The sequence below is a fragment of the Thalassophryne amazonica genome, chromosome 17 (assembly GCF_902500255.1).
Source record: "Thalassophryne amazonica chromosome 17, fThaAma1.1, whole genome shotgun sequence".
Classification (NCBI taxonomy): domain Eukaryota; kingdom Metazoa; phylum Chordata; class Actinopteri; order Batrachoidiformes; family Batrachoididae; genus Thalassophryne; species Thalassophryne amazonica.
Window position 1 is genome coordinate 71,104,001 of NC_047119.1, and position 24,560 is coordinate 71,128,560.

At 42.2% G+C, this 24,560-nt stretch overlaps 1 protein-coding gene across 1 annotated transcript in view; it reads left to right on the forward strand.

Annotated features, from left to right (window-relative positions):
- Window positions 1–24,560, forward strand: part of LOC117529143 (protein crumbs homolog 2-like) — a 77,235-nt gene that overhangs the window by 37,228 nt on the left and 15,447 nt on the right. Inside the window, exons 4-5 of the mRNA XM_034191841.1 lie at window positions 2,558–3,511; window positions 11,562–12,136. Of these exons, the coding sequence (XP_034047732.1) occupies window positions 2,558–3,511; window positions 11,562–12,136 (1,529 nt within the window). The remainder of the gene's footprint in view (window positions 1–2,557; window positions 3,512–11,561; window positions 12,137–24,560) is intronic.

The window sequence follows — 24,560 nt, forward strand, 5'->3', positions numbered from 1 at the left end:
GTGGCTCCGGTGCAGTGTTGCCAGATGTACGATAATTATCGTATTTGTACGATAGTTGTGCCCTCTGTACGATGTACGATCAATAATGGGAAAAAATCCAATATGTACGATAATTTCAGTTGGTTGCCCAAACACGCATCTCTCTCTGACACCCAAGAATCATTTTGCAGGTGTTGCACTCAGGCGGCATCAAATGCTGGCTTTGGGCGACCGGGACAGTCATTTGAAAGCCCGCCCCCTCTCATACAAAGTAATGAGTTCCATCCAATCTGTACCGTGACAGGAAGATTCCCCAAACATCTTTTTTTTTTTTTTCGAAACTTTATTTCAACAAATGCAATAACAAACGAACAAAACACAAGAGCAAAGAGATATACAAGAAGAATAAAAAAAGTTAAAGTTCCTTATGGAGGTGTCAACATTTTTTTCTGTGTTCAACAAAATCTGCACAAGTGGCATCGGATGACGACAGCGACCTCGAGGTTGAATTCGACTCTTTCTAGTCTGGTAATTAACACGTTTGTGTCCCTTCACAGAAAAAAAAAATCTTTCTAGTCTGGTAGTGCATTTGCTTGTGCATTTGCGTTCTTTTTGTGCCATAGTTTCCCCATTACTATAATTACTGTTTAAAAATGTGACATAAAATTCTTAAAAAAAAAAACGCTAAAATAGCTACGTTGTATGCGTTTTGTTTGTGTACGATCATTTCTCCCAAAATACGATAATTTTGAGGTTTTGGTACGATAGTTTCATATTTCATATCTGGCAACACTGCTCCGGTGCAGAAAAACAAGAAGGGCGGGGCTTGTGAACAATGCTGTGCGCCACACTTAAAATAAACTGCACACCCACACAAACACGCACGCACACCTTCACAAATGACACTAACATCCTGCCTTTTCCTCAAAAATTACTACATTTATGTTTGCTGTCTGTACTTTTCTGTCACTTCTGCGCTCTTTTTCATACTTTTCCCTCGTTTCAAAAGTCACCGAACGCACTTTACCGTAATATATGCAACATATAGCACACTGTTGGAAAGCACGGGTTCTTGGCTTGCTGTCAGTGTTGAAATTTTTCAGCGTGAGGGCTTACATGAGAACTTACGGTAATGAGAATCAGCGGCGCACTAGTGTGAAACTTCCGTGTTTTTCCTCTGCGTTATGACATCACAGGCTTACGTTTACCGTAATACACGCTATATATCATTGTAATGCCCCTTTTTTGTTGGCAAATTAGGTTGCCAGATACCTACAACTGCATTATTGATGAAGAGAATAGATTATACATCTTGGTTGCAAAAACTTTTTTTTTTTTTTTTTGTTAGCTCCACAAGTATTTTTTTTTTTTTGTCTTGTTCTTTCAGGTGTAGGCCTATAGAATAGATTCGTGATTTTAGGTGCAATTTTGTTATTTAAGCTATTTGTTTGTCTGCCTACACACTTAATAATGTAAATAAAGTGTTAAATTATTCAGCATTATGTCGTCATATGTTATGTATTATGCTGTACTTGTGCGTCTAATGGTATGAGTGGGTTAGGGGGTGGTGGTGGGCAGGGGGGCGGGGGGGGGTGGTATTGTCCCTACCAAAGCTGAGACCAAACCTACGCCCTTGGACGAAACAGTCGCGACCCACGCCGGTCCTCTGGTTAGACAGCTGCAACACAATAGCACTTGGAATCAATCAATGCAGGCAGAGAAAGTTACATCCTAAGGTAGATGATATCTCGGCAACGAGGTGGAGATGACGTCCGGTCTTTATGGAGTGAGATGATGTAGAGTAGATGGGTGACAGCTGTCAAGAGATAATGGGTGACAGCTGTCAAGAGATAATGGGTGACAGCTGTCACACCCGGCTGTGTCCGTGGCGGCAGCGCCCTCTCGTGCCTGAAGCCCGCACTTCAGGCAGCGCGCCCTCTGGTGGTGGGCCAGCAGTACCTCCTCTTCTGGTGGCCCACACAACACAAAACTACGTGTTAAACCTTATGAGAGATGTTATTGTATTGTTTAAAAATGACAAGACAAAGGCCATAGTTAGCAGGATTTTATATTGAGCTGCCAACGCTATTGGAATGAAAGTTCTCGTGATAACCCAGCAGTCACATTCATAGAAATGCTGTTGTTTCACTCTTCTGCTTTGTTGACATTCTGAAAATAGCACTAAACTTTAGTGCAAGTCTCTAATGGAAATCCAGCTATTGCACATTATTGTGTTTTCTATCTGTTGCATTTTGCACAGCGTCCTACTTAATGTTTCCTGTGTAAATGCTGAAGCGGAGTCAGAGTCCCTGTATGTGTGCATGTGCTGGGCCAGTGACACTGACTGTGATTCTGATTTCTGTTGGACAGCAGCAGCTTCTGAACTACAGTCTTCAATGGTCAGACACCGTGGCCCTTTTAAAGATACTCAGATACGATTGTCTGATATTTTATCATTCAAGCCACCTGTAAGAACGTTTGCTCTTTCAGCATAATTGAGGTTCGGGGACAGCTTTGAGGGTGACCAAGATAAAATGTATAATGACTGTATCTCAGGATCTGCATTGTTTTCTTGCAGGTGACCTGTGTGACACAAACATTGATGAATGTGAGAGCCAGCCCTGTCAGCACGGCGGCTGGTGTGAAGACAGCAGAGCGTCGTACACCTGCCATTGTCCCCACGCACCGCCAGGTGAATTGCCCTGGGGAGGTGACCACTGTAATGTGAAACTCTATGGGTGTGTGGGACAGAAATGTCACAACGGAGCCACGTGCCGCCCGTGGCTGAAGGATGGAAAACATCAGCACACATGCTTGTGCCCTCATGGCTTTTATGATGAACAATGCTCCACTGGAACAACATTCTCCTTCTCTACTGCAGGATATGTTCACATTGAGGTGGATGTGGAAAAGAAAGCTCAGAGGGAACTGGAGCATCATTTTCCTCATATCTTCGGGGTGCAACTACGCTTTCGGACAACAATACCAAACCTGGTGCTGTTCTACAGAGGTGATATGGACAACCACTTCTTTCTAGAGATTGTGGATGGAGGTCTTCATGGCAGAGCATTTTCTGAGGAATGTGAACTAGACATAACATTTCCTGACTTGGTTAGTGATGGGGATTGGTGGGAAGCTCATGTGTTTTTGAATAATGAGGGTCTAGTTTTGATTGTAAAAGGTCCTGGCTGTAACATGGACAGATGCAAAGTTATAGATGGAGGTCTCGGTGAAGTACCGTTCCAGCCCTCTGAAGATTTTCATCATGTTTATATCGGTGGAGCACCAGATGACCTTTTAAGGTACACAAAAAGTAAAGCAGGATTTACTGGTTGTATGGAAGACATGAGGATAGACTCTGAGTTTATCCTACCCCAAAAATTTCCAAAAGGCCAAGAACATGAACTGGGATGTAGTAAGACTGAATGGTGCAAGCCGGACCCATGCTTTGGAAATGGACGCTGTGTGGATTTGTGGAAGCACTACTGCTGTGAATGCTACCGACCCTTTTACAGCGAGAGCTGCTCTGAAGGTAAAACACTCAACTGCTCATGTCATCCAGCCCACATTAGTAGAAGCAGTCTGAAAAAAGAAACATGACTTAAACATATACATCAGAGGCACATGATCAGAACAAACATTGAAAAATCATGTATATGATGAAACACAGGATGCGATCAGAGGGATGTGGGGATAGATAGATGGGCGGATGGACAGACAGGCAAGTATTTGATCCACTGTCAATTTTGCAAGTTTTCCCACCTATTTTATTTCATGAAATAAATATTTGATCTCCTACCAACGAGCCAGGATTCTGTTTCTCACAAACCTGTTAGTTTTTCTTTAAGAACCCCTCTTATTCTGCACTCTTTACCTGTATTAATTGCACCTGTTTGTACTTGTTACCTGTACAAAAGATACCTGTCCAAACACTGAATCAATCACACTCCAACCTATCCACCATGGCCAAGACCAAAGAGCTGTGTAAGGACACCAGAGACAAAACTGTAGACCTGCACAAGGCTGGGATGGACTACAGGACAACAGGCAAGCAGTTTGGTGGGAAGACAACAACTGTTGGTGTAACTGTTAGAAAATGGAAGAAACAAAGGGAAGTCTGGGGGCCCCTGCTGGAGCTGTTGCCCCTGCGACCCGAACCCAGAAAAGCGGTTGAAGATGAGATGAGATGAGATGATGGAAGAACACAAGATGACTGTCAATCTTCCTTGGTCTGGGGCTCCATGCAAGATCTCACCTCGTGGGGTAACGATGATTCTGAGAAAGTCCAGAACTACATGGGAGGACCTGGTCAATGACCTGAAGAGAGCTGGAACCATAGTTACAAAGATTACATGCGTAACACACGATGGCGTCATGGTTTAAATCCTGCCGGGGAGCAAGGTCCCCCTGCTCACGCCAGCACATGTCCAAGCCTGTTTGTATTTCACCATTGACCATCTGGATGATCCAGAGGAGCACTGAAGATGGGCCTTGGCTGGGTCTTCAGCATGACAAACACCCCAAATACACAGCTAGGGCAACTAAGGAGTGGCTCCTTAAGAAGCATTTCAAGATCCTGGAGTTACCTAGCTAGTCTCCAGACCTGAAACTCCAAACCTGAAAGATCTGGAGAAGATCTGTATGAAGGAGTGGACCAAAATCCCTGCTGCAGTGATCAAGAAGTACAGGAAACATCTGACCTCTGTAATTGCAAACAAAGGTGTCATGATCTGGACTCTTTGTTTTGTGTTTCTGTTTTATCATGTATTTTTGTTTTGCCATGTTTAGTTTAGGTTCTAGTTTTGTTTTGTGTTAGTGTAGATTTCTGTGTTTCATTATGTGTGATCTCTCTTGCTGGGTTTTCCTGCATGGGCTTTGTTTTTCCCTATCTCTCTTGCCCATCTCTCTTGATGCTTGGTGGTGGGTGTTGCACTCTGTCTGGGCCACACCCTGTTCTGGAACTTTCCACACACCTGTTTCTAATCTGCAGTTTATCACCTGGGTGTATTTAAGCACCACTGGTTGCACTAGTTCCCTGCCAGATCATTGTACCTTGTGCCTTAGCTTCCAGTTCTGTGTTCTATGTTTCCAAGTCCTGCTACCACATTGTGTTTTGACCACCTGCCTGTTTGTACCAACAATGACTTACGCCTGACGTTTTGGATCTCTTTGCTCATCTTTGACTGCCTTGCTGTGTACCGGACCCCACTGAACGTTGAGTCCCACAATTGTGTACAGATGTTTCTGTCCATCAAAACTGATAAAACAATCTGGCCATTGTCACTCAAGTGCATTCCAGATGGCGGTACACCACCATAGCTGCCAGCTAGCACAAAAAGAGGACTGTCTTACTGCACTGAGCTCCAGTATCAGCGACCTCGCAAAGCGGCAAGATGCCTTCATGACTTCCGTGAGTTCTCAGATCAAGCAACTTCTTGCTACAGTTTCATATCAGGCCTCCACTGACTTGACACCTGCCTCAACCAGTCAACCACTTCCAGGTCCAAGTGCAGCCCTGACTGGCATCTGCAACTGCGCCTGTATTTTGCAATCAGTTGTCACGACCAGAGCGATTCTCCTGGGAATCCAGAGACACCAAGCCTTTTCTCACCCAATGTGAACTGCATTTTGAGTTCATGTCAGCAATGTTTCCGTCCAACCGGACGAAGATAGCATTCATAATAACTCACCTGACTGGCCGGGCAGCGGCGTGGGCATCGGCAGAGTGGAACAGAGAGTAACCATCATGCGGCTTATTCCAGGCTTTCAAGACCATGCTCTTACAAGTATTCCCAGCACACGTCACTGTTTCCTGATGCAGCTGAAGCAAGGCAACAGATGAGTCACCGACTACACCATTAACTTCCGCATCCTGGCTTCAAAGAATGAGTGGAACCCAGCCACACTCCCGGATATGTTCTTCCAGGGCCTGTCCCACCAAATCCAGAACCAACTCATCGCCATTGTTCTCCCCGAAGATCTGGATAAGTTCATTGCTCTCGCCATCCGCATCTCGGCTCCAGCTCTCCTCGCAATTCCTCTGAGGTATCCATGCAGCTGGCTCGCACTCGGCTGCCATGGAGGAATGACAGCACCATAAAGACCAGGGTCTATGTTTTTACTGTGGGCAGGCAGGGCATGTTGTCATGGATTGCCAGTCCAGGGGTGCCCCCGCACAGTCTAAACCAGTACTACGGGTGAGTCAAAGCTCCATTTCTTCTGAAACTCCTCAGAGTGTAATCTCTGCTAAATTCAGCTCTGAGTATTCTTCCTGTTCCACTCCGGTGCTTATTGACTCAGGCACTAATGCTAATCTGTTGCTATCTTCATTTGCCAGGTCCCTGCACCTTAAATTATACCGTCTCTCGCGCCCGTTTGTGGTGCGTGCTGTGGATGGCCATGAGCTCAGTCAAATCACCCACCATACACAGTCAGTACGGCTAATTATTGCAGAGAATCATTCTGAGACAATAAGTTTTCATGTGTTCAACAAAATGACTCATTCTGTGATGTTGGGGCACCCCTGGTTAAAGAAACACAGCCCACAGTTTGACTGATCTAAGGAACAATTAGTTCTTGGGGACCCGTCCATGCGGGTCGTTGTTTAATCAAGTCCGCTGATACTGTTTCTGCATTTAATCCTCATCTGACCGGAGTTCCATCGTGTTATCACGTCGTCACAGAGTAAGACCAAAGCTAAATCACTACCTCCACACTGAGCTTATGATTGTGCCGTTGTGCTACTTCCCGGTACCAGTCCTTCTTGGGAGAAACTGTTCTCTCTGTCTGCCCCTGAATGCAGCGTAATGAATGATTATATAATTAATCATTAGAGGCAGGCTTGATTCGGCCCTCGTCTTCGCCCGGGGGTCGGGGTTCTTCTTCATAAAAAAGAAAGACAAGTCACTCTGCCCATGCATAGATTATAGTGGCCTCAACGATGTTACAGTCAAAACCTCTACCCCCTACCTCTCATCGCCACCACATTTGAACTGCTAGAGAGCACCACAATCTTTACAAAGCTGTAAAGACACTGAGACAAGTGCAGGTAACAATGAGGCAGATAATGCATATCATTTAGTGCTAATCAAGCAAGGGGATGAATGGAAAACAGTTTTCAACACCCACACTGGCCACTACACATTCTAAATATTTTTATTTTTTTATTTTTTATTTTTTTTACATTCTGTCTCTCACAGTTGAAGTGTACCTATTAAAGAAAATTACAGACCTCTACATTCTTTGTAGGTGGGAAAACTTGCAAAATCGACAGAGGATAAAATATTTATTTGCCTCACTGTATATATATTAGGTCCCTCAGGGAAATTAATGGCCATTTAAATAAATATTGCTAAAACAATAGAAACTGGATAAACAAAAACATGGCACTGTAATGACAGAGCATTACACAGCATGCTCTGTCCCACTCTCATCTCTTTAAGTACATACAATAAACTAGTAAATAGCAATTTATTGCAGCATGGACATACATATCTTGATAGTATGTGGCAGAATTAAATTTTGGGCATGTTCACATCCTTTTTCAATCAATAGGGCACATAATCTGAGCATATATCTGGCTGCCGGTCACAAAAATGTTTGATTTATCCTCTTCATTAGTCATGGGCATATCATCAAATCAAATCAAATCAATTTCATTTATATAGCGCCAAATCACAATAACAGTTGCCCCAAGGTGCTTTATATTGTAAGGCAAAAGCCATACAATAATTACAGAAAAACCCCAACGGTCAAAACGACCAACTGTGAGGAAGCACTTGGCGACAGTGGGAAGGAAAAACTCCCTTTTAACAGGAAGAAACCTCCATCAGAACCAGGCTCAGGGAGGGGCAGTCTTCTGCTGGGACTGGTTGGGGCTGAGGGAGAGAACCAGGAAAAAGACATGCTGTGGAAGAGAGCAGAGATCAATCACTATTGATGCAGAGTTGTGCATACAGAGCAAAAAGAGAAAGAAACTCTGTGCATCATGGGAACCCCCCAGCAGTCTAAGTCTATAGCAGCATAACTAAGGGATGGTTCAGGGTCACCTGATCCAGCCCTAACTATAAGCTTTAGCAAAAAGGAAAGTTTTAAGCCTAATCTTAAAAGTAGAGAGGGTGTCTGTCTCCCTGATCCGAATAGGGAGCTGGTTCCACAGGAGAGGACCCTGAAAGCTGAAGGCTCTGCCTCCCATTCTACTCTTACAAACCCTAGGAACTACAAGTAAGCCTGCAGTCTGAGAGCGAAGTGCTCTATTGGGGTGATATGGTACTAAGAGGTCCCTAAGATAAGATGGGACCTGATTATTCAAAACCTTATAAGTAAGAAGAAGAATTTTAAATTCTATTCTAGAATTAACAGGAAGCCAATGAAGAGAGGCCAATATGGGTGAAATATGCTCTCTCCTTCTAGTCCCTGTCAGTACTCTAGCTGCAGCATTTTGAATTAACTGAAGGCTTTTCAGGGAACTTTTAGGACAACCTGATAATAATGAATTACAGTAGTCCAGCCTAGAGGAAATAAATGCATGAATTAGTTTTTCTGCATCACTCTGAGACAAGACCTTTCTAATTTTAGAGATATTGCGCAAATGTAAAAAAGCAGTCCTACATATTTGCTTAATATGCGCATTGAAGGATATCTGATCAAAAATGACTCCAAGATTTCTCACAGTATTACTAGAGGTCAGGGTAATGCCATCCAGCGTAAAGATCTGGTTAGACACCATGTTTCTAAGATTTGTGGGGCCAAGTACAATAGCTTCAGTTTTATCTGAATTTAAAAGCAGGAAATTAGAGGTCATCCATGTCTTTATGTCTGTAAGACAATCCTGCAGTTTAACTAATTGGTGTGTGTCCTCTGGCTTCATGGATAGATAAAGCTGAGTATCATCTGCATAACAATGAAAATTTAAGCAATGCTTTCTAATAATACTGCCTAAGGGACGCATGTATAAAGTGAATAAAATTGGTCCTAGCACAGAACCTTGTGGAACTCCATAATTAACCTTAGTCTGTGAAGAAGACTCCCCATTTACATGAACAAATTGTAATCTATTAGATAAATATGATTCAAACCACTGCAGCGCAGTGCCTTTAATACCTATGGCATGCTCTAATCTCTGTAATAAAATGTTATGGTCAGCAGTATCAAAAGCAGCACTGAGGTCTAACAGGACAAGCACAGAGATGAGTCCACTGTCTGAGGCCATAAGAAGATCATTTGTAACCTTCACTAATGCTGCTTCTGTACTATGATGAATTCTGAAACCTGACGGAAACTCTTCAAATAGACCATTCCTCTGCAGATGATCAATTTACCTTAAAAGCCTGTGGTACATAGCCACCTAATAAAGATAGATTGATCATATTTAAGATCAAAGCATTAATTAATGGTAGGGCTTCCTTGAGCAGCCTGGTAGGAATGGGGTCTAATAGACATGTTGATGGTTTGGAAGAAGTGACTAATGAAAATAATTCAGACAGAACAATCGGAGAGAAAGAGTCTAACCAAATACCAGCATTACTGAAAGCAGTCGAACATAAAGATATGTCTTTGGGATGGCTATGAGTAATTTTTTCTCTAATAGTTAAAATTTTATTAGCAAACAAAGTCGTGAAGTCATTACTAGTTAAAGTTAAAGGAATACTTGGCTCAATAGAGCTCTGGCTCTGTCAGCCTGGCTACAGTGCTGAAAAGAAACCTGGGGTTGTTCTTATTTTCTTCAATTAGTGATGAGTAGTAAGATGTCCTAGCTTTACGGAGGGCTTTTTTATAGAGCAACAGACTCTTTTTCCAGGCTAAGTGAAGATCTTCTAAATTAGTGAGACGCCATTTCCTCTCCAACTTACGGGTTATCTGCTTTAAGCTGCGAGTTTGTGAGTTATACCACAGAGTCAGGCACTTCTGATTTAAGGCTCTCTTTTTCAGAGGAGCTACAGCATCCAAAGTTGTGCTTAATGAGGATGTAAAACTATTGATGAGATAATCTATCTCACTCACAGAGTTTAGGTAGCTACTCTGCACTGTGTTGGTATATGGCATTGGAGAACATAACAAAGAAGGAATCATATCCTTATATCATGGGCATAAAATTATTAGGCTTCACATGGATAACAACAAAAAGAAGTGCACAGCAGTAGTACTGAAGAGGTGCTGATGAATAAAACAAATACAAAAAGTATCAGGCGTGGCACAAACCGGGTTGACACAAATGCATATTCTCACAGGGAATGCAGTTACAATAGGGTTTAATGGAAGAAACGAGCAGGGATTCGGTACACAGGCAGTCTAGCAGTGAAGCAAAGGTAAAGACACGGCGTGGTGGCAATCAGAGGTAGAGACAAAAACGTGGTCGAGGACAAAACAAGGTCAAATACTGACAGGCTGATCACAAAGCAAAACGACAGGACGCGAGGGCTGGAAAGTGAAATACATTCAACAGTCAATGACCATAACGAGACATGAATAAAGCCACTGAAGGCTCAGAGCATGAGAACAGAAAAAGGTCCCAAATTGTAACAACTGGCCCTAAAGGGCCGGTGATGACTAAAAGGAAGTAGTTGCACAGAACTAGCAGCTTTGATGCTGCAAAAATTATATATTTTAAATAGTTCATCACTATGGACACTATCAAGAAGACATACTTGAAATGTTATAGTGGCAGTACAACCATGTGCTGCAGCCAGGATAAATGGGGGCATTGACTTGGCCTTTTCCAGCCTCTTGGGTTCTCAACAGTCAGGCACCTGCGTGATGGAGAAACATGTTACAGCTGATCTTCCTTCACCATGTCAGTGATGTGCCTCGTCTGACTTTTCCCAAGTAACCACTTGTTTAACACAAAGTCTTTTCAGTGGTCCCCAAAGATCCAACAAAGAGACCTAGTACGAAAGACATCCAGTCCTTTCCTTAAGCTAGTGTGGTAGGAAGCGATCCCATGACTTTCTTGCTGTGAGGCAGCAGTGCGACAGTTGCTGTTCCTGTTGGAGTTAATTTGTTAACAATCCTTTGTGCTTTCTCAGTCCCCCCGCACTGCATCACCGGCACGGTCCAGTTTACAGAGAATCATCGGTTCAGACTACAGAACAACCATTAAAAAAAAATGGTAAAAAAGACAGTAAACCAACCCTTTTGTTTTCTGCGACATCACTAACATGCACTCAGATAAACCATAGATGTGCTTTCTCCATCAAAATGCTAAATGCTCTGCATTTCTCTAGTGCGTTCAGAGGCACAGCACTTCACTGATGCCAGAATGCAAACATGCAAGGCGTTCAGCTACACACTGGGAGCAGGTTATATCGGCTAAAACGCCATGCCCAAGAGTCCTTAGTGATTTTCCTGCCTTATGGGGATGAACGAAGTATCCTATGTTTACAAGTCCACCAGTTTAACTGTCCAAATAGTGCCATAAATATGTTTTAAACTCCATTATAATTATGCACAATCTTGTTCAACAAACAGTACGTTGGGTAAGATGTAATTTAACATGCTGTTAGTGTTGCTAAGATACCAAATAGAATATTACCGTTGTCTCTTTCACTGCTCTTTTCACATGACTTTCAATTCTTCTTGAACAGAATTCCCTCTGTGGACGTTCGGCCATGAAGACGCATTGAGTTTCAGTGTCTACAATATTGTCCAGAGTCTTGGGAACAGTTTCAATCTCTCCTTCTTTCTGAGGTCCTTGAAGCCATATGGCCTTCTGTTTCAGCTGCGGAGACCCACTGCAAAAGAGCAAGGGGAGGTCTATTTCTCAGTCTACTTATGGATGGGAAGGGTTTTTGTCAGTACTTCACCAAATAGTGCCCCACTGACAGCTCCAATATTTGTAACCAATGGTGAAAAACAGCTTCTACAAGTGCAAGTACGACACAGAGAAGTAATCTTTGAGCATGCAGGTCTTCGCTATGGAATGGGGGATATTCCAGATGTGAATGTGACTGTTAGGGATCAGGCCTATGTTGGAGGACTTCCAGAAAACTGGGACTCCAGTGTTTGGGGAGGACATTTCAAAGGTTGCTTGCAGGACTTTCGTTTGAACACAGTCCATCTGGATGTAGATGTGTGGACTGGCCAAGATGAAGCAGAAATACATTTACCAACCAGTGCTGTCAGCGTGATGAAGGGCTGCATCAGTGACAACACGTGCAAGGTGGGAAACAGCTCTGCTCCTGTTTTGTTGTTTCAGATTTACTTAAAATTGTTGTGTCCTATTTCAGTCCCTGGCACTTTGTGAGACCAGGAGACATCAAAGGTGAAAAACTGAATTAACAGAACAAAGAAGTAGAGATTAATGTATCATTGGTGTAGTAGAAAGTCTAGGCAAATAATAGGACAACGCACAACCTGTTCTCAGAGAATTCACAAAGCACCTGGACCACTGGGGTTCCCAAAAAGCACCAGGGCGTGGTTTCATAACGTGGTCTAATCTTGTTTATCTGATTAAACTCACTTAGTTGACTAATCTTTTGACGTTAGTCATTGCACAAAGTGCTTAGTCAGCTAAAGTTTTATGTTACCCAACTAAGGTTTTTAGCCTGGTACAGAGGACATTAATCTTATTTTAGTCTATAAAAACTTCAGTGTCTTAGATCAAAAATAGAACACTCTGGAGCACCCCTACGTTGCTCGTATTCCTCCAAAAGGACAGCTTCCTCCCCTTCTGGCCATGGATGTAGCAGACGACTTTCATGTGATGCATTTGTGACAGTTCTCACATTAGCCACCGGGTGTTGCTGTTAATGCTGAGCAGTGTTGTGTGTATAAAAAGGCTTGATGGAAACGCCCTAAGTATGTAGAAGAGCTGCTAGGCTAAGAGCTAAGCATGTCACTCTGCAGTTGGTACGGGCAGGGGCATAGGTTTGCATATGGACCATAGGGACAAGTCACAACCAATATTTTGGGATGGCAAAATAGTCCCTACCAATATTTAGAATTTTTTTTATATAACAAAATCATTCACTATTTTTTTGCGAACTCGATACTATAATTTTAGTCGTCACGTTTTGTGTTTTCGACGTGTCAGAGTGACACGGTTACCCATGTTGCAATTTCATTAGCTCACATTCTTCTCACATGGACGTAAACAAAGTGCATCTCGTGGCAGGCAGTGCTTCATTTGTAAAGTGGGAGGTCCCGGAGCGCAGAGGATGGGTGGCTCCGGTGCAGTGTTGCCAGATGTACGATAATTAGCGTATTTGTACGATAGTTGTGCCCTCTGTACGATCAATAATGGGAAAAAATCCAATATGTACGATAATTTCAGTTGGTTGCCCAAACACGCATCTCTCTCTGACACCCAAGAATCATTTTGCAGGTGTTGCACTCAGGCGGCATCAAATGCTGGCTTTGGGCGACCGGGACAGTCATTTGAAAGCCCGCCCCCTCTCATACAAAGTAATGAGTTCCATCCAATCTGTACCGTGACAGGAAGATTCCCCAAACATCATTTTTTTTTCGAAACTTTATTTCAACAAATGCAATAACAAACGAACAAAACACAAGAGCAAAGAGATATACAAGAAAAATAAAAAAAAGTTAAAGTTCCTTATGGAGGTGTCAACATTTTTTTCTGTGTTCAACAAAATCTGCACAAGTAGCATCAGATGACGACAGCAACCTCAAGGTTGAATTCGACTCTTTCTAGTCTGGTAATTAACACGTTTGTGTCCCTTCACAGAAAAAAAAAATCTTTCTAGTCTGGTAGTGCATTTGCTTGTGCATTTGCGTTCTTTTTGTGCCATAGTTTCCCCATTACTATAATTACTGTTTAAAAATGTGACATAAAATTCTTAAAAAAAAACCCCGCTAAAATAGCTACGTTGTATGCGTTTTGTTTGTGTACGATCATTTCTCCCAAAATACGATAATTTTGAGGTTTTGGTACGATAGTTTCATATTTCATATCTGGCAACACTGCTCCGGTGCAGAAAAACAAGAAGGGCGGGGCTTGTGAACAATGCTGTGCGCCACACTTAAAATAAACTGCACACCCACACAAACACGCACGCACACCTTCACAAATGACACTAACATCCTGCCTTTTCCTCAAAAATTACTACATTTATGTTTGCTGTCTGTACTTTTCTGTCACTTTTGCGCTCTTTTTCATACTTTTCCCTCGTTTCAAAAGTCACCGAACGCACTTTACCGTAATATATGCAACATATAGCACACTGTTGGAAAGCACGGGTTCTTGGCTTGCTGTCAGTGTTGAAATTTTTCAGCGTGAGGGCTTACATGAGAACTTACGGTAATAAGAATCAGCGGCGCTCTAGTGTGAAACTTCCGTGTTTTTCCTCTGCGTTATGACATCACAGGCTTACGTTTACCGTAATACACGCTATATATCATTGTAATGCCCCTTTTTTGTTGGCAAATTAGGTTGCCAGATACCTACAACTGCATTATTGATGAAGAGAATAGATTATACATCTTGGTTGCAAAAACTTTTTTTTTTTTTTTTTTTTGTTAGCTCCACAAGTATTTTTTTTGTTGTTGTCTTGTTCTCTCAGGTGTAGGCCTATAGAATAGATTCGTGATTTTGGGTGCAATTTTGTTATTTAAGCTATTTGTTTGTCTGCCTACACACTTAATAATGTAAATAAAGTGTTAAATTATTCAGCATTATGTCGTCATATGTTATGTATTATGCTGTACTTGTGCGTCTAATGGTATGAGTGGGTTAGGGGGTGATGGTGGGCAGGGGGGCCGGGGGGGGTGGTATTGTCCCTACCAAAGCTGAGACCAAACCTACGCCCTTGGGTACGGGTCCATAAATGTTAATAAAGCCACTTAACAAAACAAAGTCTGGATAGTTCATGACAACAACTAAACCAGAAGAAAACCTTAGTCGACTAAGTAAATTTAGCAGACTAAAAGATTAGACCGTTTAATGAAACCAGGCCCAGGTCACTGCCAATCATTAAACCTTGTTGAGGAGCCCTCTGTGAATTTTACAGAAGGTGAAATAAATTAATAAATTCATTGAATTTATGTGGCGAATAAAGTCTGACCTTCCCAACCCCCTTCCCAACCCCCTGAGTAAGTACATTGGCAGCTGTGGTTAGGAAAAACAACCTCAGGTGTTTGGTTTTAAGAAGAAACCTCAAGTAGCCCAAACTCATTGGAGTGACCATCTGCTTTGACTGTACCAACAACAGCAAAATAAAAAGTGCAAGAAAGAATGGTGAGTGATGGGGAAAAAAATCACTTTCGGTTTATCAGGTCTAGGATCATGCACTGATGCTGCCCATTACTGGATCCACCATCCTGAACAGACAACTGATCCATCCCTACCGCTCCAAAATAACCACCTACCTGCCATAGCCAGGTGAAATGTCGGCTTCCCCTTGGCCTCAACGCTGAGGCAAATGTGCTGGATCAACTTGCCACATGGTCAAAATGTTGCAGCCAAAGTTAAATCATAGTGCAAGTGTTGTTCCTCACGTGAGGCCCCGTCCACACAGAAACAGAAGTTTGCCTAAACAATGTTTTTCTTTCTTTCATTCTTTCTTTTTTGAAAAAGTGTTCCATAAGCATGGCACCATTTCAAGAAATATCTGTCCACACAAAACCTCTGAAAGTGTCAGTCCTGTATGTGACACTGTAATGCTTCTGCAAAAAAACAGAAGATGTGAACAACTGGTGCAATGAATTGATCAATGTAGCAGCGGAAGCTAGAACTTTACAAAGCAGCACACTGAGTAAAATGAAGCCTTTTATAATCTGACCTGTTGCGGACATCATTCATCATCACATAAAATTACCTTGTTTTGGAAAACGATGTCTGGCAATGCTGCAGTAATGTTGGTCTGATCATAGAAATTATTTCATAAACTCCAGGTGTTTGTTTGTTCTGGGTGCATTTCTCAATCTGAGCTAGAGGAAGCCCCTGCTTTGTCCTGCCACCTTAATTTAAAAAATGTCTTTTCTGCAACCATTGTATTAGTCACGACGGTCCCATCATTTGCTACAGCCATCCTTCGTCTCTTCAGCATTCTGCTAGCAATGAAAATAAATCCCATTATGGATCCACTAAGATAAAAAAATAAATGAATAAAAATAAATGAATAAACGTCTGTGTTGTCCGTGGGGATCCATGGGCTCTAGGGTGATTTTCAAGGGTGATAATAAATTATGCAAAGTTTCTTTAATGAGTTGGGATGGTGTTGCAAGTCCAGAATAGTTTTAGAACCTTAGACCTCAGTAATTTTTAGAAAAATCAATCCTTTTATTTCCTGTTAATTATGTATTTTTTATGTTAATTTACTGTCTTAATGAATTTATAAATTGTTTAGGTTCTTGTTATCATATATATATACTAATATAACTAGGGCAAAGCCTTTACTGAATATCGACATAGGTTGATATTGTGTTGATTTTATGTGATACACCATAGTTCAAAATTGCCTGAGATGAAGGTACTTTAAATACACTGACACAATTTGTTAATGATAAACTATTGCAGTAAAACTGTTGTGGTAAATACATGTGGGTTTATTAAAGGTATTCATGAAAATATCATTGCTAAGTAGAATATCAAGAAGAGAAACTTCTGTATTCATGTAATGCAAAGTAATTTATAACAACAGTAAATAATATGTTTATGTCACCGACACTGAGCGAAGCTCCTCACCGTCTCAACCATGTCATTTAGGTCTTTCAGACTTTTTCAGTAAAATCATTCTGGGAAGCATTAGCATGGCTAAAACCCTTCAGCCCCAACCAGACCCCCCCCCCCCGCCATTTAAAACATACAAAATTTGTATACAATAAAGTTAACACTTAAAAACAAAACATGCCGCAGCACCACTAGCTATTGAAAGACAGCTTAATTTTTTTTCTGCTTAAATTTAAATAGTTTGGGCACTACCCACTACTTACTTTGAAATTTGAGATGTGTTTTCAGTCTGTTGACTCGGCCACACATCCGGGGCACTCCATGTGTGAGGTTTTAGCAATGTGCTTCGTAACGCCGGTGGCGATATCATGCAGAAGGAAACCGGAAGTGACGTCCTGTGACCAAGCTTTTTTTTTTTCCATGACCAAATCAATTGTTTCCCAACGCTGTTTTAGATCACATCATGTGACCTTCGGTTCTAGGGGTCCTTAAGGTGGATGAGGTGAACACTGATCTGACAAGGAATGTGACGTCTGCACCTGAATCTTTTTTTTTCTTGTATGCCGCAACCAAATCAGTTGTTCCAACGCAGAGTTTTAGGTAGAAACTGAACTTTTGGATGTCCCCAAAAAATCAGGGTGTCCAAAATTTTAGGCACCAATCAACATCACATGTAGCGAACCCATGAGGGTGTCTGGGAGGCCTCACTGGTGAAGAGTTTGAAAAAAACAGACTGTAAATGATACATTCTAGTGCATTCCTGAGAACCAAATACTATATTTTGACCTTAAGGCTCAGTCACATGGCACTTAACAAAGGGCAACGAAACCCGAACGAAACAAGAAATCTGGACTTTCATTGGCATCGTTTTTAACCTTCATTCAGCTTCGTTCCTGCACGGTCACTTTATCAGGATTTTTAAACTGTCGAAAAATTTGAACAAAGGGCAGCGAAAACCTCAATTTGTCTGTATTTCGTTTTGCTGTCGCTCTTGACGGTTTCTTAGCATTTGCTTAGTTTTTGTAACATTAGCCTATTGTTTGACTTCATTCTGTGGAGCTGTAGCTCCTCCACAGTGGTGCTGGTGTGTGTGTGTGTGTGTGTGTGTGTGTGTGTGGTGTGGGGCTTCTGCCGCTGTGTGTGATGTGGTGAGAGCTGCCGGTCATGCCGTTGTGCTGGCCTGCCAGGAAGTATTTGCCAGCCTCTCCACCAGCGCACGGAGCCCGTGATCGTGGTGTTGTGTGAGTCGGCTGGTTGCAAGGAGGCAGGGGAAGGGCATGCCGCTTCAGTCAGTGCATGGAGAGCGCGCATGTTGAGTGAAGCAACACATTAAGTAAAGAAACAAAACTGTGGCTGCTGCCTTTCTGTTCTGATGGTATGTCCTGTTCACACCGTGTGCACATGTCGGTGACAGTTATACTGAAATTATGAGATGAAATAAATGGTCAAAATTCCTTAAGAAATGAGAATATATGAATGAACGTTATAAAAATCACACACACGTTTAAAAAAAAAACCTGATGTGGACAAACTCTGCAGTCATGTTCAGAAGCAGAAATCATATAAAGCAGCTGAGAACTTTGAACTTTAACAGGCTCTTATTTTACAAAGATATTTAGTTTAGATGGTTTAATTTATTTCAAAGTAAGTTACCATTTATTTTTTTCAAAAATCATGGGAGTCAAATCAGTCCGCATTGTTCAGTTTTTCCTGCATGTTTGTGTATTTTTTAATTCTTTATAAGAGTTTGGTGTTTGCGTTTGTTCTTACAAATGTACCATTGCCAAAACTCCTCTCTGCTAAGGAAACCGTAAACAGAAAGAAGGCGAGCCAAACAATAAAATGGTAACACTTTTCTTTACAGCAATTCTCTAATTTCAGAAATGCAACAGAAAACAACCACAAATCAGAAAAACTTGGGACTATATATAAAATAAGATAAAAATAAAAATGTTGCACTATTCCCAGTTTCTTCACTCACACCCACAGAAGCCAAAAATTCTTCCAGAGTTGTGTCTTGGTGGCTTCCCTCACGTGTCTTCTTCCAGCATGTACATTTTTTTTTGAGAACTGCCTACCTGACACAGAATTACCATAAAGTACCGCAGTGCTTGTATTGCTTAATAATTGATGTAAATAAAGTCTAAGAAATATTCACTTGGAAATGTTCATGTTTTTATCCTCTGACATTTCTCAAGAAAACTGGCTGGAAAAATGATTAATTAATTCTTACATTTAGAATAAACTGCCCTGTCCCAATCTTTTTCTTCTTGGAAAATACTGCAGGTCTTAAATGTAGGAATGGATATATAAACAAAAATAAAGCTGACCACAAAAAAAAAACATGAAATATGTTGGTTTCATACAGTCTGCAGTTACAGAAATAGAAGTCAAAGTAAATATCAGGATCATCCCCACCACCACATTTTTCATATCCTCCAAACTTTTTTGATTTGGGATTGTAAAAAGACAAAACAAAAAGAACAATTAAATAAATAAATATATATATATATATATATATATATATATATATATATATATAGTTGAACTGTATATAGAAAACTTTATAAGCTGCATTATCTTTTTCATTCATTTTAAAGGTCAACTATGTTTTTTGGCTCAAGTAGAATTTTATTTGTGGAAGACAGGACAAAAATGGCTCTTTTGTCAGTAAAGGTTTGTAAGTAAAGTTTGTCCAAAAATATTAGTCCTGTCAATGTTGCGTTTTGGCGGTGTTCATCCAAATTACACAGTTAGTTGAAAACAGCTTCCTGTGCTGCATGACAGTCGAAAGCTCCACAGACCGGAATCTGGCGTGGAGATAATCAGGAGAGAATGTGTTGCTGTTTTGGGCTCTATCTCTCTACAGCTTTAATGACACACGAGCCCCCTCGCCAATGTGAGATCTCCTTGCCAGTTCGACTGTATACCTTTGCTGTCAACCATCAGGACTCGCTCCAGCTGGTGTTCTGTCTCTTCAACCAGATCCAATGTCTTCCTTTCTCAACAGTCTCCTATAGAGCTTTCCATGGCATTCCCTTTCTTCAAACCAAGTCCAGCACTCCCATCCACTTTCTGACACTTGTTGCTTGTGCAGAGGTTTTACTCTGCAGCCAACTTAGACTGGGAAATGCATTACCTTCCATCCCGCCTCCTTGCATTCTTCGACAAGGGCCTCATAACAATTTTCTTTCCGCTTATGTGCCGCTCTGATATTATCTTTGTGTGGCACAGTGAGTTCTACCAGGTGCACCGCTTTCTCTTCCTCGCTCCATATTACCAGGTCTGGCTTTTTCATTGTTGGGATGGGGAAGAATCTCTCTCGCGGGGAGGTGATGGTCTAGTGGTTAAGCGTTGGGCTTGAGACCAGAGGAGCCTGACTGGAAAATCACTAAAGGCCCTTGGGCAAGGTCCTTAATCCCCTAGTTGCTCCTGGTGTGTAGTGAGCACCTTATATGGCAACACCCTCACATTGGGGTGAATGTGAGGCATTATTTGTAAAGCACTTTGAGCGTCTGATGCATGGAAAAGCTCTACATAAATGCAGTCCATTTACCATTTTACCATTTAGCTCTCTAGCTCTGCCGCTACCTCCCACTGACCACTACTCTGGTCTTCCGCCCACTTTTGTCTACTTGGCTCGCCTTCTTTCTGTCAGGAACCTTGCCTCCTTGCAGTACAAACTCATTCTTGCCCAGGTCACGTCTCTGCGGCTTAGGAGCATATTTTCCCTCTTCCACCTGCTCCTTTGCTACCTTGGTGAACACTTTGAGGACCTGATTGTGTCTCCAGGTGTATCTGTTCAGAGCCAGTTGGCAGTTTGAGTGGATATGCTTCATGCTTAAGAATTTGCTGTACTTGTCATCGTCCTGGACCTTCCATCTGACAGGTTCACTGGCAAAGGCAGAACATTGTAGGTGCACTGGAGAAGAAAGCTTAGTCTTGATGTGTTCTTTCGACTACGCTCGTCCCACCTGGTCGCCCGTCCTTGCTGGGCACACTGGATGAGATGAATCTCTCACCTCTCAGCCTCCATTTTCACACCTGCTCTCCTGTCCCATTGAGACATTTTCCTGAAAGATCTGAAGTCACCATTGCTTAGTCCCAACTTGTCAGTCTGTGCTGGGCTGACAATGTCTCCTTGCTCCAATGAAGAGATGATCTCATCAGTTGCATCCTCTGCATTCCACCTTCTCGCCATCCTTGGCTTGCCACTGATTTCTTGGTCCCTTGACTCCCTCAGCATCATCACTGTCCTGACCTTTCCTGCCTTGTAGATCTCCACAGTGGATGTGAGGGGTAACTGCAGCGAGCCTTTCTGTCTGTACAGGGATGACATGTTGTTTGTGCAAGGTAGCCCAAGCCACTTCCTGATGTAGGTGTTATATGTTATCACAATCATCTCAACTCTTGACAAGGCGACTTCATACATTGTCACCGGCCATGCCAGTCGAAGGTAGAGGGCAAACTTTAGACACCATAACTTATGCATTCCTGGCAGCCTTGTCTGGTCAATCGCTTTCAGCCCATCTTCAGCCGGCTTCATGATCGCCACACCTCGACTCCTGTCAGACTTCCTACATACCACCGCCCCAAACTTTTCACAGGCTCATCTTTTACTGTGGGTATCTGTTCTCCTGCAATTGTGAATTTTGTTGCTTCTGCTTCCCTTTGTGAATAGTCAGGCTTCTAGAATTCTTGGCTTTAAACTTCATCCTGGACCAAGTGACCAGCTCATCCAGATGAGTCAAAATACTCTGCATTGTGTCGATATCTCTTGTCAATAGGGTCACATCATCCATGAAGGCTTTCATCTGAGATCTTACCTTTGCTTTTTCCTCAGAGCAGTCTGCAGATCTCAGTAGCATCTCCACTACCAGGATGAACCAGATGACATATATTGCAACCACCTGCAATCCCAGTCTCCAGTCAGAACCATTTAGTTGTGAAGTCTTCAGTCGAGAATCACATCTGGAAGTTACCATAGTACTCGTTCATGATGCCTTGCACCTCATGCAGGATGCAAAAGAAATCCATTGCTTTCATCAACAGTTCATGAGGTACAGATCTGTAGGCATTTGCCAGATCCAATTGCTCCACATTCAGGCTTTCTTTGGTTTTCTTGGCCTCCTGGATTTCATCCAAAATGGTGAAAGCATGTTCAATGCATCCTGGGCTCCCTGGTACCCGTGCTTTCTGCACACGCTCATCCACATAGCCATTGCCTTGGAGATATGCCACAGCCCTCTTCACAGGTATTCCCACGAAGAACTTGCATGCCACCTTGATGATGGAGATAGGTCAGAACTGCCATATATCTTGTGCATTCTGTTCCTTTGGTAGGTACACACCTTCAGCTCTGTACTAATCTTCGACAACTTCCTTGTCTTCCCAAAAATCTCTTAGCATTGTGAAAAGGAAGTGTCTCAGCCTACCGCAGTACTTGAACACCTTGTAGGACACACCATCTCCTCCAGGTGCACTTGTTTTTCTGACAAACTCATCCATTTCCTTCTCTGTGATTGGTCCAAGCTGAAAGCTCACACCAGGGGCAATCTGACGTTTGAGACCTCTCATGTCTGGCAGCGCCTCATCCCTTTTCAGACGGCTGTACATCTGCTTAACATGAGTATCCAGGTCCTCTTTCATACACTTCAGCTTCCCACTCTGTGCCTTTGTGAACAATTTCTTAGCTGCTTTGTGGATTCTTCAGAAATTGCTCATGTACTCTTCTGCTTTCTTTCCTTCTGGTACACCTTCTTTCTTGCCTCTGCAAGGTATCTGCTCTTCTTCTTAAGGTCTTCAAACAAGGTTTTCAGGCCTTCTTCCTCTTCTGGTGGTGCACTTTTTCTCTGCTTCTGCAGGTTATGTTTCTGCTAGCTTAGTTTTGCTAACACTCTCTGCCTTCTACTTGTTGGCACTTTCTTCTTTCCCTCACCACTGCCAGCACACAAAACAGCAAATGTCAGGTCTCCCCAGTTTGTCCGTGATTGAAGTTATAAGCAGAGTTTTTGTCTCTTCTGCATTCTGCCGCAAGCAGGTGCTTCTATTTTTACACACCCACAAACAATGACGTGGCGGAAGACATCAAATGCACTACAGTTCCCACTCATGGTAATAGCAACATGACACTTAACTAAACTGAATAAACCAATTGAACTACAAAAACACAATAAATAGACTGTATCCATATAGCATTTTTCTATCTGCATCAGATGCTCAAAGCACTTTACAATTATGCCTCTCACATGCCTGGAAAAGCTCCACGCCATCTAACCATGTCCTTTAGGTCCTTCAGACTTTTTTCAGTAAAATGGTTCTTGGGAGCATTAGCATGACAAAAACTTATCAGCTTCTGGGGGACTCCGCCCCCCCCCATACCTCGCCTTTTTAAGCATTTTCCTTATTTTGCCTTTCAGCTTCTGGAGGGGCTCTGCCCCCCATACCCCCCTTTTAAGCATTTTTCTTTTTTTGCCTTTCAGCTGACCCCCCCCCCCCCCCCCCAATTACAGTGCTCTTAACCCCCGCCAATTTAAGCATTTTTTTTAAATGTAGATGTAAATTAATATTCAAAGTTTTCAGATAGTTGACAGTAGGGCTGTACAATGTGGCCAAAGTATCATATTGCAATATTGTGATATCAATATGATATACAATATGACTATGATTTGAACAGTGAAAATTAAACATTCTTAAACAAAACAGTCAGTCAAAACAGTAATAATACCACACTCATTTTGCACTCATCATAAGGTTAGGATACTGTGCCCTCCAAAAGTATTGGAACACTTGGAATTTCACACATTTTAATTTGTTTATGTCATTTTAAATAAAAGAAATTCAAAAACAAAGAATAAATACATTTCTAAAATGATCTTCCTCAAACTCAAACTGAAAGCAAATCTCTAAAACTTGATAATACCTGTAAATATAATCAGTTTTATTTCCAGTTTTCTTCACACAACTCAGGGGATGGAAACATGAACATTTCCGGGTCACTGAATGTCTTGGACTTTATTTACATCAATTATGAAGAAATACAAAAGTTTCTTTCACCAAAACATCAAATCTAGCCTTTCATCTGAAATGTACTTTCTGTCAAATTGTAGCTGAACTTTCAGATAGATAGATAAATACTTTATTAATCCCGAGGGAAATTGTGTGGCGTCTGTCGCTCTCATTCATAAATATAAAAGTTATACAAGTTAAAAAATAAGTTAATGAATAAAAACAGCACCGAGACAAGTTAATAAATAAATAGTACAACAACAGCATATAAAGTGCAACAAGTGACAGGAGTCAAGGCACCTGACACTATGTTTAGGCATTTATAGCCCCCATCTGCTGCCCCTGGCTGATGTGGCTACATTATACAGCCTGATGGCCCGAGGGACAAAAGAGTTCTTCAGTCTGTCAGTAGAGCATCTGAGGGAGAGAAGTCTGGAACTGAAGGCGCTCCCCTGCTTGGATCACAGAGTTCAGGGGGTGGCTCTGATTGGACAGGACTGCCCTGATCTAGGAGAGTGTTCTCTGCTCCAGCACCCTCTGCTCAGACACAGTCCCACCACAGAGCCTGCTTTTTTAATGAGCCGATTCAGCCTCAGAATGTCCTCCTTCCTCACACAGCTCCCCCAACACACAACGGCATAGAAAAGAACACTGGACACGATGGACTGATAGAACATGTACAGTAACTTGGAGCAGAACCTGAATGAAGCCAGCCTCCTAAGAAAGTACATTCTACTTTGTCCCTTCTTATAGACAGCATCCATATTAGCTGCCCAGCTCAGCTTGTTATCCAGCTGCAGGCCAAGGTACCTATAGGTGGAAACCACCTCCACCTCGGATCCGTCAATTCTTATGGGCTGCAGAGAGGCTGGCGCCCGCCTGAAATCAAGCACCACTTCCTTTCTTTTGATGGTATTGAGCAGGAGCTTGTTTTGCTGACACCATC